Source organism: Sipha flava, unplaced genomic scaffold (assembly GCF_003268045.1).
Source record: "Sipha flava isolate LNK unplaced genomic scaffold, YSA_version1 41_pilon_pilon, whole genome shotgun sequence".
Lineage (NCBI taxonomy): Eukaryota > Metazoa > Arthropoda > Insecta > Hemiptera > Aphididae > Sipha > Sipha flava.
The window spans coordinates 2,538,543-2,551,787 of NW_020273144.1; the positions used below are offsets into that span (position 1 = coordinate 2,538,543).

Sequence of the window (13,245 nt, forward strand, 5' to 3'; positions counted from 1 at the left end):
TTTCCACCATTTTGTCCACCGTATGAACCGGAACCTCCACCGTTCTGACCACCATAGTTGCCGGATCCACGGGAACCACCTCCATTAGGTCCGCCAGACTGTCCACGACCATTTCGTCCAGAACTTCCGAAAAAGCTGTTGAAACTCACTTTGGCAGCAGGTGGAGCATTTTGATTTGGATTAAAATTTCCACCATTAGGTCCATTATTAGATCCAAAACCACTTGATCCTCCACTCCCATATCTTCCACCACCTCCTGAACCACCATTTCCATAACCACCACTACCTCCTGAACCTCCGTTTCCATAACCACCACTACTTCCTAAACCACCACTGCCTCCTAAACCACCATTTCCATATCCACCACTACTTCCTAAACCACCAATACCTCCTAAACCACCATTTCCATATCCACCACTAATTCCTAAACCACCGTTTCCAAACCCATTATTAGCCCCCGAACCTCCATTTCCATACCCTCCACTTCCAGATCCACCACTACCTCCAAAACCTCCATTTCCATATCCTCCACTCCCCCCATAGCCTCCATTTCCACGTCCGCCATTATTTCCAGCACCACCATTTCCGTATCCTCCACTTCCTCCCGAACCTCCGTTCCCATATCCTCCACTTCCCCCTAAACCACTGATTCCCCGTCCACCATTACCTCCAAAACCTCCATTTCCATATCCTCCACTGCTACCACCCCCGTTAAAACCACCACTTGGTCCACCAGCTCCACTTCCATACCCACCAGTTGCTCCAAAACCATTGCCTTCTACACCATTGTTAGCTCCACCTAGGCCACCGTTTTGATTAGGACCACAATTAGTAAGTCCATTTTGGCCTTGATTTCTGTTATTTCCGTTGAAGCCATTTCCATATCCGCCTTGCCCTCCTTGGTTTTGACCATAACTATTAATGCCAGCACCACTATTAGGCCCTCCAGACGATCTTCCTGTAGGGCCACCATATTTTCCATTTGAAGATCCTTGTCCTCCTGATTGATCATATTGCTGACAAATGCATAATCTCAATAAACATACCACAATTATTAGTTTCTGAAACAAACATATACTTTTATATTTATTTTTAATTCCAAACTCATTTAAATTACTTATAATATAATTTGTGTTAAATAATTTCCGAATAATTAATTTTAATTATGTTGGCTGTGTAACAATATGAGTGAAATAAATTTGAACTTAAAAATATAGGAATAAAATATAAATTAAAAATATAATTTCAAATTATAATTCACTGTATTGAAGTAAAAAAAAAAGTAAATATTTTACATTGTACATTCTTATAGTATTTAGTCTTTCAAAATTCTACTAAATTAATTAGCAACTTTTTTTTGGAATACGATTTAATAAATAGATACCATAAAAAATATTATTTTCACAATTATTTGCAATTTTCATAAAAATATAATTTTTATTTTATTTATTATTTTTTATATTAAGATTTTCATTCACCAAATCGTTTCACTTTTTTTTAGACGTGTACTATAATTATACAATATAATTATTCATTATTTTAACACTACAATTAATCTAAAATTATAAAGACGATAGAAAAATTATTTAAACTAAATAAAAATGTTTTAATAAATAAAATACGTATGCTGAGATCCATTTTTAAGGATCTTATTTTTTTATATTCAAATTTTAATACTCAATAGAAAATGTAAACTATTTTAAAATTGTTTTGGTCAATAATATAAAATAATAAAAAAAACAATTATAGTAGCTTATTACTATATTGATTAAGTATTATCTATAATATTTTGTTAGTTATGATAAGATTCAATTCCAAATTTTAGAAAAACTAAATAAAATAATTATTTAATTATTTTTAATATACGTAGTTGCAATAAAAATCATGTTGTATAGTTACAAAAATATCTAAGAATTTTTAAAAATATACTCACTATTGTAATCAAAAAAATCGTGGTTTAAAAAAATTATTTAATTAAAAATGTAAATACTTAACACACATTGGTAGGAAATGTCAATAAAGTCGTGTCAACAACCAAATAAAAAACCAACACTCGTTGACCGTCATACATTTTACAAAATTATACTTAACCTAACTTAATAATTTTTTTGTACTGTTTGCATACTAAAACTATGTTTCACCAATAAGAAAATATTGGTTTAAAATCAAAATATACGTGCATTATAAAATAAACATAATATTAATTATATATAATAAATAAACAAATAACTTATTCATAGAAATAAATAAATAAATGCTTAGTTTAGGAGTGTTATTGTATTCATTAAGTACGGTCGGTTTCGAATTAAAAATTCATCGTCAGGTATACACAAAGTTAATAATATGGATAAATCCAAAATAAATAATAAGTTAAAAAACGAACTATCGACGAGATGAAATCTACCAAAATTCGTCGCCTTAATGTAAATCCTGGTTCTTTGAAGCAGTGGGGTGTTAACAAAATATCGAGTTACTTGAAAATAGTTCTACAAATCTACAACTCAGATCCGCTGTACTACCGTTGTACTGACATTATGCAGAGAAACTTGTGAAACTGTCCTATGCCCAACCGTTGAATTCAGTCGGTTCAACTTTCCACTCGGCGGTCGGTAAACGCGTTTACAACTGCCCGATATTTACGGAGAGAATGCGCGTCAAAGGCTGTTCGCGTGGCACGCTCTCGCGATCGGAACGATGGACCGAGACGTTTACCGGTTCGTGTAAAATTCCCGACCATCGCATAACGTCCGCCGTCGTACGGTCGTGTACCGAAATCGACGGTTTTCGGCGACGTGAAGCAAACGTTACCTTAGTCATGTTGTGTGCGGTCCGATCTTCGTGTGCCGTTGACCGGCGGCGTGGACCACGTGGTGGTGCTAACGAACGAGCGACGCGATCTCGGTAACCGCGTTGCGTGCCGGCGTTCGCGTTCTGTGCTCTGCGTCGGTGTCCGGATACGGTTGCGAACGGACGCGGTGACACGCAGAGACACGGGGTGGTGCTGTCGGGAAAACGGTCGGACGGAGCGTAAGAAGTGCGGCGGACCGAGCGCCGGCCGACGTTATATACGCGTCGAGCGGACCGGGCGCCCGGGACGGTGCGCGCACGCGAGCGTTCGGCCTTCGCGCGCCGAGAGACAAAAACCGCGCGCAAGAAGGAACAAAAACCCCGACATAATGGTGCGCGCGCGATGACGCGCGTCTCTCGGCTCGCCGCAACCTTTCACGAAGGGTCGCCTCGACGTGCGGCGGCGGCGGCGGCGACGGCACGGTCGGTGACGTCACGGTCCGCCGTCTGCTCGACTATAGAGCGCGACGTTACGGGACCGGGGCCGGCGGGGGAGCCTTGAGACGGCGGGCCATTGTGCCGATTGATCCACGACGGTTCAGCAGCGCGATGAGCAGCAGGAAAAGAAAGAGGAGGACGGAACGGATCCGTCGACGATCCGTCCACTCGACGACGGTTGAAATCTCGTCATGTCGAGGACTTTGCGCGGCGCGTGCTGTCAGTCACCGTCGACCTTCGGCGCCCGTCCGCGAACCGGCCGGAATAATGCGCGGTACGGTCCCGACGCGTGCGCGTGCTCTCGTCGTTTTCTAACAGCACATCTAACCTAACCCGTTGCGTACGTGCACGCATCGGACCGGGGCTGGCACCCATTAGCAGGCCATACACGAAAGGTTTATCTGTCGGATTTGTCCCTTGGCCGACCAAATCGCTCAGTTGATTTGTACGTATATGGGATAAAAATATCACAGACCGCGAATCGAACCGCGTTATCGCTAAAGATATTTTTGAAAGATAAATATTGTTATTTGACTTGTACGTGTATGGACGGTCACAGTCTACAGTCCACAGTATTAGTTGTAAACACTACTACTACGTACTAGGTACTGTTCCGTAGCAAAAAATATTTCTAACATGACAAAAGATCTAGTGACACATCATAACCGCAGTAAAATTGACAGTTTTGAACATACACCTACCTATCTAGTCGTTACATTCCAAAGGGGCGGTATAATTCGGCAGATCTGGAATGACAGTAAATGGATATCAAAAGTTCTGTACCGCGACGGACTAGAACTGACGACCTGATCGGCAGTTTTGGAATACCATTTCAAAACTGACGGGAAAACCTTTCGTGTATGGGCTGCTATTGGCCGTTAAATATCGCCGTCCGCGACAAACCCGTCACTCACCTGTGCACGCCGCGATGTAAAGGTACGTGTAAACGTACGGTTTCCAAGCCGCAACGACCACCCGACTGTTCCGTTTATAGTGGTTTCCGACGTCCGACCGACGTGTCAACAATAGCCGTCGCGTTTGACGGCCGTAGTGACCCGGAGTGTATCGCGTGTGTCGCATTGCGATTTCGTTTCGATTGTACATTTTTATAAACGAATGAATTCGATTGAAAAACATCGAAAACTGTATTTAAAACCGACGGACTGGCAGTTAGTCGAAGTGTACATTATTTCTTCTTCTTCTTCATCCTTCTATAATAAATTCGTGATTATTTTATTATTATTTATGATTATTATTCGTTCCATCTTTAGTTATTTGTGAATGAAATATCGATCTCAACTAATCTGAACTGAAAATAAATGTCAGCTCGTTGCAGTTCGGAAACCGTACCTTAACCATCACATTCGACAACAGCACCGGTACGGTTCCATCGTCGTTGCCGACAAAGTCTGAAGCCCGCCCTCGTCTTCTCGTCGGCACACTGTCCCGCGCTAGGTTTTCTGCGAAAACTGTTCTGGAGGAGGAGGCTCGTCGCTAGTAAACACTTCGAAACGCTGTCGCTATACGTACCGACGTTTTCATCATTTCCGCGCTTTTTTATTTTTTCATTCGTATACAATAAATCATCTATGTATAAGGACGATAATAATATTTATTTTCCAGTTCACAAACATTTATTCAACGATAAAATTGAACTCTAGTGTATAAAATAAATATCAAATATTTGCCGACGACAAAATGCTAATATGGCGTTTTTTAAGTGCATTATCTCGAATTTCTAATGTACTTTAATTATATTTTATAGCGCACTATGTACTCATGACTTCTCAGTACTACCGTCTCCGCGTCCTGATGCGTTAAAATCTTACAAACGCCATAAATTATCTTTCATAAATTTTTCACCATATTCGTTTTTCTCCCTCCTTAAATCCCTTTAGTCACTTTAACCGTTAATTATTTATAGATTTTTTTCAAATAATTAATAATAAAAATAACTTTACTCTTTCTAAATGTATAGATGTAAGTATGAACCTAGGTACCTTAACTTAATAATTTATATTTATTAATTAAGAAATAAATGAACAATATTTTAACGAAAATAAATGGGATGCCTTTTATAATTTTTACTAAAATTAATCACTATTAAATCCAACAAAGTTGGATTACCTCTCGCTGCTAAACTGCACTTAAAATTATAATATTGTTATAGTATTTTATAGTTATAAAATAATTTTAACGCAATTGTTAATTAGTTCCATAAAATATGTTATAAAATAAAAGTGTAAAAGTCGAAATAAAAAGGTTATGTGACGCATATTGTGTGTACAATGTCGATCGACCGAATTGACGCTCGGAAAATATTAACTTTATTATTTGACTTGAATAATCTGATAAAAAAATATAGTAATAATAATAATAATAATAATCAACATGGCTAAGATTTTTATGCAACAGCATGTTTTTTTTTGCGACTTCTGATTATTGATTTTGTCAGTTATGTCCACGAATAACCTCATGATGAGATAAATGGTGGTATTTTTATTTTGCATGTTTTTGCATATTTTGGATAAAATGCATATTACTGCATATATTAAATAAAATGAATATTATTGCATATTTCGATTATAAGAATGCGAAAAATTAATGTTTTATAGTATATTTCGTAATTAATATTTATAATTTAATATTAATATTTCGTATTTAATTCTAGCCCTGCTGATTAAAGTATAAAACTTGGTTTTTTTTATCAAACATAAATTTTATTTTAAATTATTTTATTTTATTTCTTAATTATAATATATTAAGACAAACAGACAACCACTGATGTATTTCAATAAATAAATATTTTTTTTGTAACTATATTTTTGTGTTTATCTTATAAAAATTTAAATGCATATTTTGGTAAATAAAATGCATATTTTACAATTTTTTACCGCATACAAATCCTAGCCCTGATAATCAAGATCATAATAATAACTTTGAGGAGGGAAAAAATATTCTTGCCCGTGTATAATTATGTACATGTTACAAGCCTGCGTTCACAGGAGCAGGAGGTTAAAAATATTAACAGTTCTTATTAAAATAATGGGCAAAACGAGGTGATCGTTTGATATTTGTTTTTCTTTATTTCTTGGGGGGGGGGGTGAATCTCAAAAACTTGGCACTGCGTGGTTTCCATTTACGGCCCCGAAAAACGTATAATGATCTAAAATGTACATCGCGAGTTATTCGTTATGTTTTCCAGAATTCTGTGCAGGCTAAACGCACAAATAACGGATACGCTGGGATCGGTTTCGGCATCGTTCGTAACCGGGCTCACCATGTCCATCACGCGACTGACGTACCTGGACATATGCGACGATTGCGCAACGGTGACGCAATTGTTTCAGACACAACTGTTCATCAACATCGTAGGCAACGTGTTCGGTGTCACGTTCATGATGCTCTCGGCGTTCAACACATTGATGTCCGAAGGCGCGAACACCATCCGAATCACTCTGTACTTTCTTTACGACTCGCTTGTGCGCACGTTGCAGATGTATTTCATCATAGACGTTTGCCACACGACCGTTGAACAGGTATTGCGTCTGCGGACATTTGGACTCAACGAGCACGACGTTCAGCCGTCGTCGAGGCTAGGGCGTTGCACAGGGGATACATGCCCACCATATATAATTATAAATACAAAACAATTATCAATAACCTTAAACATAATAAATATTATACACTTTACATCATTATATTCATTCGGAAAAGTTAATGGTAATCATGCTTTTATAATTCGTTATCGAATTAGTTTTTATGGGTTCCAAAACACTTTTGCAGGTTTTTAGTTTCATAACAAAAAAAAAAAAACAAAAAACAACAGAAGTATTTACTTACGAGGAATAAGGATGACTAGCGTTTTTTTTCCATAAAAAAGTAATTAACTATAACATTAAACTGCATAATAAAAATTAATGATAATAAGTAAAATTCAGTGTTTTATTTTAAATAGCTATTAATTTTTCTTTTATCCTGAAATATCAAAGATGAGTATCTATCATATTATAAATTAAATACTATTAAATATGAAAATATATAAATAATATAAATAATGTGTTATTCGGCTACAATATATTATGGAAGAATAGAATATTATTGTTAAATATTTAATGATTATTTATAACTAAAAAATATGACTATTTAGATATTATATAGGTAGTAAGTACCAAGTAGCATAACTACCATGTTCCATAAATTTGATTTTATATTAGAACGAATATTATCCGTAAATTATAATGAATATTATTACAATACTAGCCAAATATAAAATAACAAGCTAACTAGTGCCCTCTTTGCTTGTAGTTTTAATAAGTAATTATTTTTATAACTTATTATTTAATAAGTAAACATCATTACTTGTAATGAAATTATATTGTGTTCTTCTTAGTACTGAGTGTTTATGATTTATTTTATGTTTATTTTACTTCTTGTAGGCTGCTAGTATGTATTAGGCGAGTATGTTAATTATTGATACTTATATGATACTTATCTGTATAGTATGTTATGCTATTGTCTAGTAGCAAAATGTATTGGTTTTCTGGAGTTCCAACTCTAGATAAGTCAACATATAACTGCCCATGGGAAAAACGCTCCTTTTTCAATGCTCATCAGAGAGAATTTTTAATCCTGGGATTTATTAATCTTGTGGACAAATGAAATTTTGATTAGAAACTGTAGCCTTTTGATCGATATTGGCAAATCCGTCGGAATCATGGGTACCGCGGAATATAATCCAGTTGTCCCACTATTGGTCTCATGAGGATGATCCCCACGATTATATTGTCCTATAACTATTTTATCAGAAACCTTGTGCCATTTAACATGTTCGGAGGGCTCAAATTTCTTAACAGCATAATAGGAATTTTGAAACATATGTTCTTTAGGGTGTAGGCCAAAAGGGCTCAAAAAATTTAAAAATTCTTGAAGATATTGCAATATATCCTTAATATTATATATCGTGTCAATCAACTTACACTGTTCGATTTATGTACATTTAATATTATAAATTAAATATTTTAAATAATTATTATTAGCAAAAAGAAAAATATTTTTGTATTTTCATTAAGAACATTTTATTCGTCTATAGGTCAACGCACGTCAAAATATAAATCAATGCATGAGGCTATTTTTCTTGGAATTGATTGACAAGTTTTGTTAATTCAGAATAAAAATATTATTAATCACAATCAAATATAGCCTATTTTACTAGGAACAATGTAGTTTTCGAATTCTCAAAATCCATTCTAAAGATTATTTTCTATAAACAAACACAACAATTTACCTCTTAATATTATTGATATTTATATATTATGTTATAACCAATTCATTATAATTTTACAAATTTCTATAAACAAATCGAGTTCGATTGAATTCGGACAATTCGGTAAACAAACATTACTTATCATGGCAATTTTATACACACCATATCTCCGCAAAATGTAATTTTTTAAGTAGGTGTAATTTTTTACCATTGTTAAAAAGTTTGCAAAACTTTAAGTAAAAAAAAACCTTTGTTTAATCAAAATAATTTATACATTATCTTCATTATACATCTTGTTATATTTGTGTTATAAAATTATAAAAACATTATTATTATTATTAAGATGTTTTATTAAATATAATCGTAATTATAATATTTATCTAATGTGAATGCTTATGGTAATATATTATATATAATTCATAATTATATGTAGTTTATGAGTACAGAGATTTTTTTTAATTTTTATTTATATTTTTGTAAAAAAAGTAATGTTTCTATAGTTTAGCAAAACTAATGAAATCTATGTAAACTTTAAAATATCATCAAAACAAAGTAATTACATTTATATAATTAAGATTAGAATAATAATTATAATCATAATAAAAAATAATCAAATTCCTTAATTAATAAATATTAAATATATTAAGAAATGAGATAAATTTTACTAGAAGTTAATTTTATAAAAAAAAAAATGGTAGAAAGAACGTCAAATGTTGTAGCTCTTTGGCGTAATTTGTAGTTAGGATGTCATTGTTTACAATTGTATGAGTATTGTCAGTGGCGTAATTGTGGGGGGGCAAGGGGGGCAAGTGCCCCCTCTGACCATTTTTGGAGAGATAAAGGTATAATTTTGCCCCCTCAGATAATCCAACAGTACAAATAGCACCTTTTATTAATGAACTCTTATGGATATTATTTAAAAATATTGGTACCTAGTACATGCTACCCACAATTTATGTTTATCTAAATCATAAAATGAGTTAAAAGACTTATGTAAAATCAAACAATTAGATATAGTGTACAAAATACATATAATAAAAATATGTTTTAAATGGTGAGGGGGAGGGGTGTCAGGGTTTTGATAATAATAAATATATTATATTGTCCCCCTAGGTTTTTTCCCAGTTACGCCACTGAGTATTGTAATATACAAATGATACATAGTTACTATCAAAATATCCATTTTACACATTAGAACATATGATAATAATATTATAGATAATATTAATATAACCGTACTATATTTGAAGCCGATTAAAAATATCAATAAAAGTGTTTAAATAACTGATGTTGATAATTAATTTATGTATAAATATTATTTATATTTACATATTAGTAGGGCGTGGATGTTGTTGCATACACAAATTTTCTTCTTCTGCTACAATTTATTGCTAAGTTATAAATGTCTTGTGTGTTTGTATTATTTAAATTTTAAAATTTTCAAGTGCAATTTTTGGCATTTTTTGAAATTTTTCATTCTAACTACAATTTATTAATTTCACTAATTTTTAAAACTATTTTAATTATCTTAAATAAAATGTCCATAAAACTATTAAATGGCTTAAGGTTTGATGTATATGATTTATTAATGTATATTGATTAAATGATTTATTGTGTACTGATTTTATTGTATGATTAGTCGTCAAGATACTTTTATTATTTTTAAAATTGTTTCGGTCGTGTCCTACAGGGATTATTGAATTTGTCGTATTTATAATATGATTATTTGACAATATGTTCTTAAGTCAGTCCGTAAATTTCGTGTGATAGTGTTCTTTTATTTATTTGAAAATTAAACAGAGTTCTTCCACTCTTTTTAAAAAAAAAAACCCCTTACTGTTCAATGTAAAAAAAAATGTTAAGTAACATATTTTATAAATATTAACATTATATATGAGTATTAAAATATTTTTTTTTAGAATTTAAACATTTTTTAACTTTTTGTAAGATAATGAAGTCTTATAAATTATTACGAAACATTACTTATTAGTACAGCTTTTAATTTTTAAAGTGCAATTTTTTGTATTTTTTAGTGCAATATTGCAATATATTTTACTACTTTTTGACTACTACAACATCCATGCCCTACATATTAGCTTTTATACAGTCCTATAGATATTAATAAATATATGCATTCAATTACAAAACAATTATAATTTTTTTTCATAATGTGTTGTAAATATTACCATATTAATATACTTAAAAACTGTAGTAATGTTCCTATTATATTGTTTAGGCCAATTCTATTAATATCACATTTCAAAAGAAAATTAATGAATTCCATCAAATAAACTTCACAAAAAGACAGGTACGTGATTTTTTATAACATTTGCACGATATATATTGTAATATAATAATATTATTATAATACTTCCTTGAACTCCCATTTAATAGTTAAAAACATAACACATAAAATTTTTCAGTTTAAAAATTTGTACATTATATATGATATGTGATGTGGTTTGTTGGAGTGGTCAATTGTTTACTGGCTGATGGTTCCGATTAAATAATTCCTTCAGTATACACAATAGTTTTTGGATGCGTGACTATCCGAAAATTTACTGATTTAGCTCGTCATATATCTCTGTCAACAACATAATCGAGTCTCCAAACATTAATCACCGAGAAAATTATACTAAAAATTGGAAATCTCATAACTTAAATATATATGTGTAGAATAATATAATTTAAATTAATCATTTAATTCTTATCAAGTTTGGTTAACTGGTGAAAGTTTATTATATACCTAATATAATGTATTATTTTTTTTTATTTTTACAGGCGGCATCGTATTAACGATTATTGACAGAAATTTTGGTGTTACATATTTTATACAATTTATTTTAGCAATGTTAAAAATGTATTTACAGTTTATTTAATTTGATGTTTTAAATAATATTATTCTTACTTTTTTATAACAAATAAATAATTGTATTGAATAACTTATATTCTAATAAACAAAAAAAAAAAATTAATAAATAAATAATAGTTACTTTAACTAAAATAATTATTTATGAATTAAATCATATATGACAGATAGAATAAAAACTGTAACCTATATTCAGATCATCTACCTAACATTTTAGACGAATGATTAATGGAAATATAAAATAGATATATATATATATATATATATATATATATATATCTATTTTATATACTGTTTTAGCTTATATATATATATATATATATATATATAAGCTAAAACAGTCATTCATATCAAAATTACCACATATATTAAATAAAATATGGTTGTATTCTAAATAACACAAGAAGTAATAGTGAATGTGATATAATTTTGTTACCCAGTAAACATTTAATGAATAAAGTGATTTCACCGATTGGATACTATTTTTTTTTTTTTTTAACAAATCATTCATAATCCGATTTTTTTGTATTTAAAAGAACGATAGTTTATCTAGCTAATAATTCGTGTAAGGATTATATGTTTAATATTTTTATTTTTAGGTACAATTATTCATTTTGGAGATGTTGGATCATAAAATTGAGTTTATTATTTATGGATTTATTAATCTGGACTTTGAAATGTTTGTTTCAGTAAGCTAAAATACAAATAACAAATAACTTATATTACAATTATACTTGAATAATATTTTATTTGCAGATAATGGGTACAATAGCTACATATTTATTGATTTTAGTACAGTTGGGATCTTCACCCAACCCTTTAGAAAAAACGTATAATATGACTACCATATCAACATCAGCCACGTATAGCACAAAAGTACCGAGCATTTAAGAACAAAGTCACAATAATAATATTACAATCATTATAACTGAATGAATCCATTGTAATTTTTATTTCAATCTTAAAATCCATATAAATCTATATTTTTACTGTTTTCCGCTATATTCTACCATCCATAAATTTAAAATATTATGATTAAAAGATGTATAGGATTTAAAAATAAACTAAGTTAATTAATGCTTTGAAAACCAATTGATTATCATAATTAATGTCTTTATCATTATTAAAATATAGAATTATTTTAACATAATTGAATTAATTTTTTACTATTTTTCAAACACCTCCTACGTTCTATAAATTACCAATTTACACATTTAAATATAACCATTTACTACAAACATTGATATATATATATATATACACACATTGTTAGTTTAACACATTAACCTTAAGCTGTTACAGCTATAAGTGTAATAACAAGGTTTTTGGATGTTCTATCCCAGGTTCACTGTAGAAGGTCATTGCAGTTGTGATATTATTGAATTTGACGTTTGTCCTTTGGTTAAAAACACAAGATACTGTCATACAGTTTATTTCCGTTTAACTTGTCCTACTAAAGAACTTTCAAATGTAATTATATTATAACTACGGCCGTGATTTTAAAATGAAACAAAGCCAAGAATAATTTGATAAAACTAAATTAATTCAATTCATTTAAGTCACATCAATGTACTTATATAGTTAAACAATGTGTATAAACCGATTAGGATTGAAACTTATTTGTCTAGTATAAATATTTGATTTTATTTTAGCACATGTTAAATAAATTATTCATCTTACACAATCTAATTTGTTCCTATAGTGCAATACTGATTTTAGTTATCACACAATATTTGATAATTACATTTTAATCATAATACAAATAAAACGTAAACATAATAGCAGATATAAAACTAAATTTTTATTTTATACCTAATTTATTAAA

At 31.1% G+C, this 13,245-nt stretch overlaps 2 protein-coding genes across 2 annotated transcripts in view; one reads left to right on the forward strand and one right to left on the reverse strand.

The window, feature by feature from the left end:
* The window catches only part of LOC112689045 (glycine-rich cell wall structural protein 1.8-like), a 4,547-nt gene extending 1,498 nt beyond the window's left edge, over positions 1–3,049 (reverse strand). Inside the window, exons 1-2 of the mRNA XM_025562542.1 lie at positions 2,809–3,049; positions 8–1,061 (exon numbers count right to left, since the gene is read on the reverse strand). Coding sequence (XP_025418327.1) covers positions 8–1,061; positions 2,809–2,817 — 1,063 coding nt within the window. The 5' untranslated portion in view covers positions 2,818–3,049. The remainder of the gene's footprint in view (positions 1–7; positions 1,062–2,808) is intronic.
* A 1,115-nt stretch (positions 3,050–4,164) lies between these two features.
* Positions 4,165–12,384, forward strand: LOC112689006. Its single transcript, XM_025562491.1, has 5 exons — positions 4,165–4,221; positions 6,491–6,824; positions 10,788–10,859; positions 12,020–12,109; positions 12,177–12,384. Exons 2-5 carry the CDS (start codon positions 6,567–6,569, stop codon positions 12,309–12,311), a joined length of 555 nt encoding a protein of 184 aa, XP_025418276.1. The 5' UTR covers positions 4,165–4,221; positions 6,491–6,566; the 3' UTR covers positions 12,312–12,384.
* The last annotated feature ends 861 nt before the right edge of the window (positions 12,385–13,245 follow it).

Coding starts and splice junctions, on each gene's coding strand:
- LOC112689006 (XM_025562491.1), top strand. CDS start 6,567: ATGTCCATCACGCGACTGACGTACCTGGACATATGCGACGATTGCGCA. Junction 10,860..12,019: donor TAAACTTCACAAAAAGACAG/GTACGTGATTTT, acceptor TTTTATTTTTAG/GTACAATTATTCATTTTGGA. Junction 12,110..12,176: donor ACTTTGAAATGTTTGTTTCA/GTAAGCTAAAAT, acceptor TTTTATTTGCAG/ATAATGGGTACAATAGCTAC.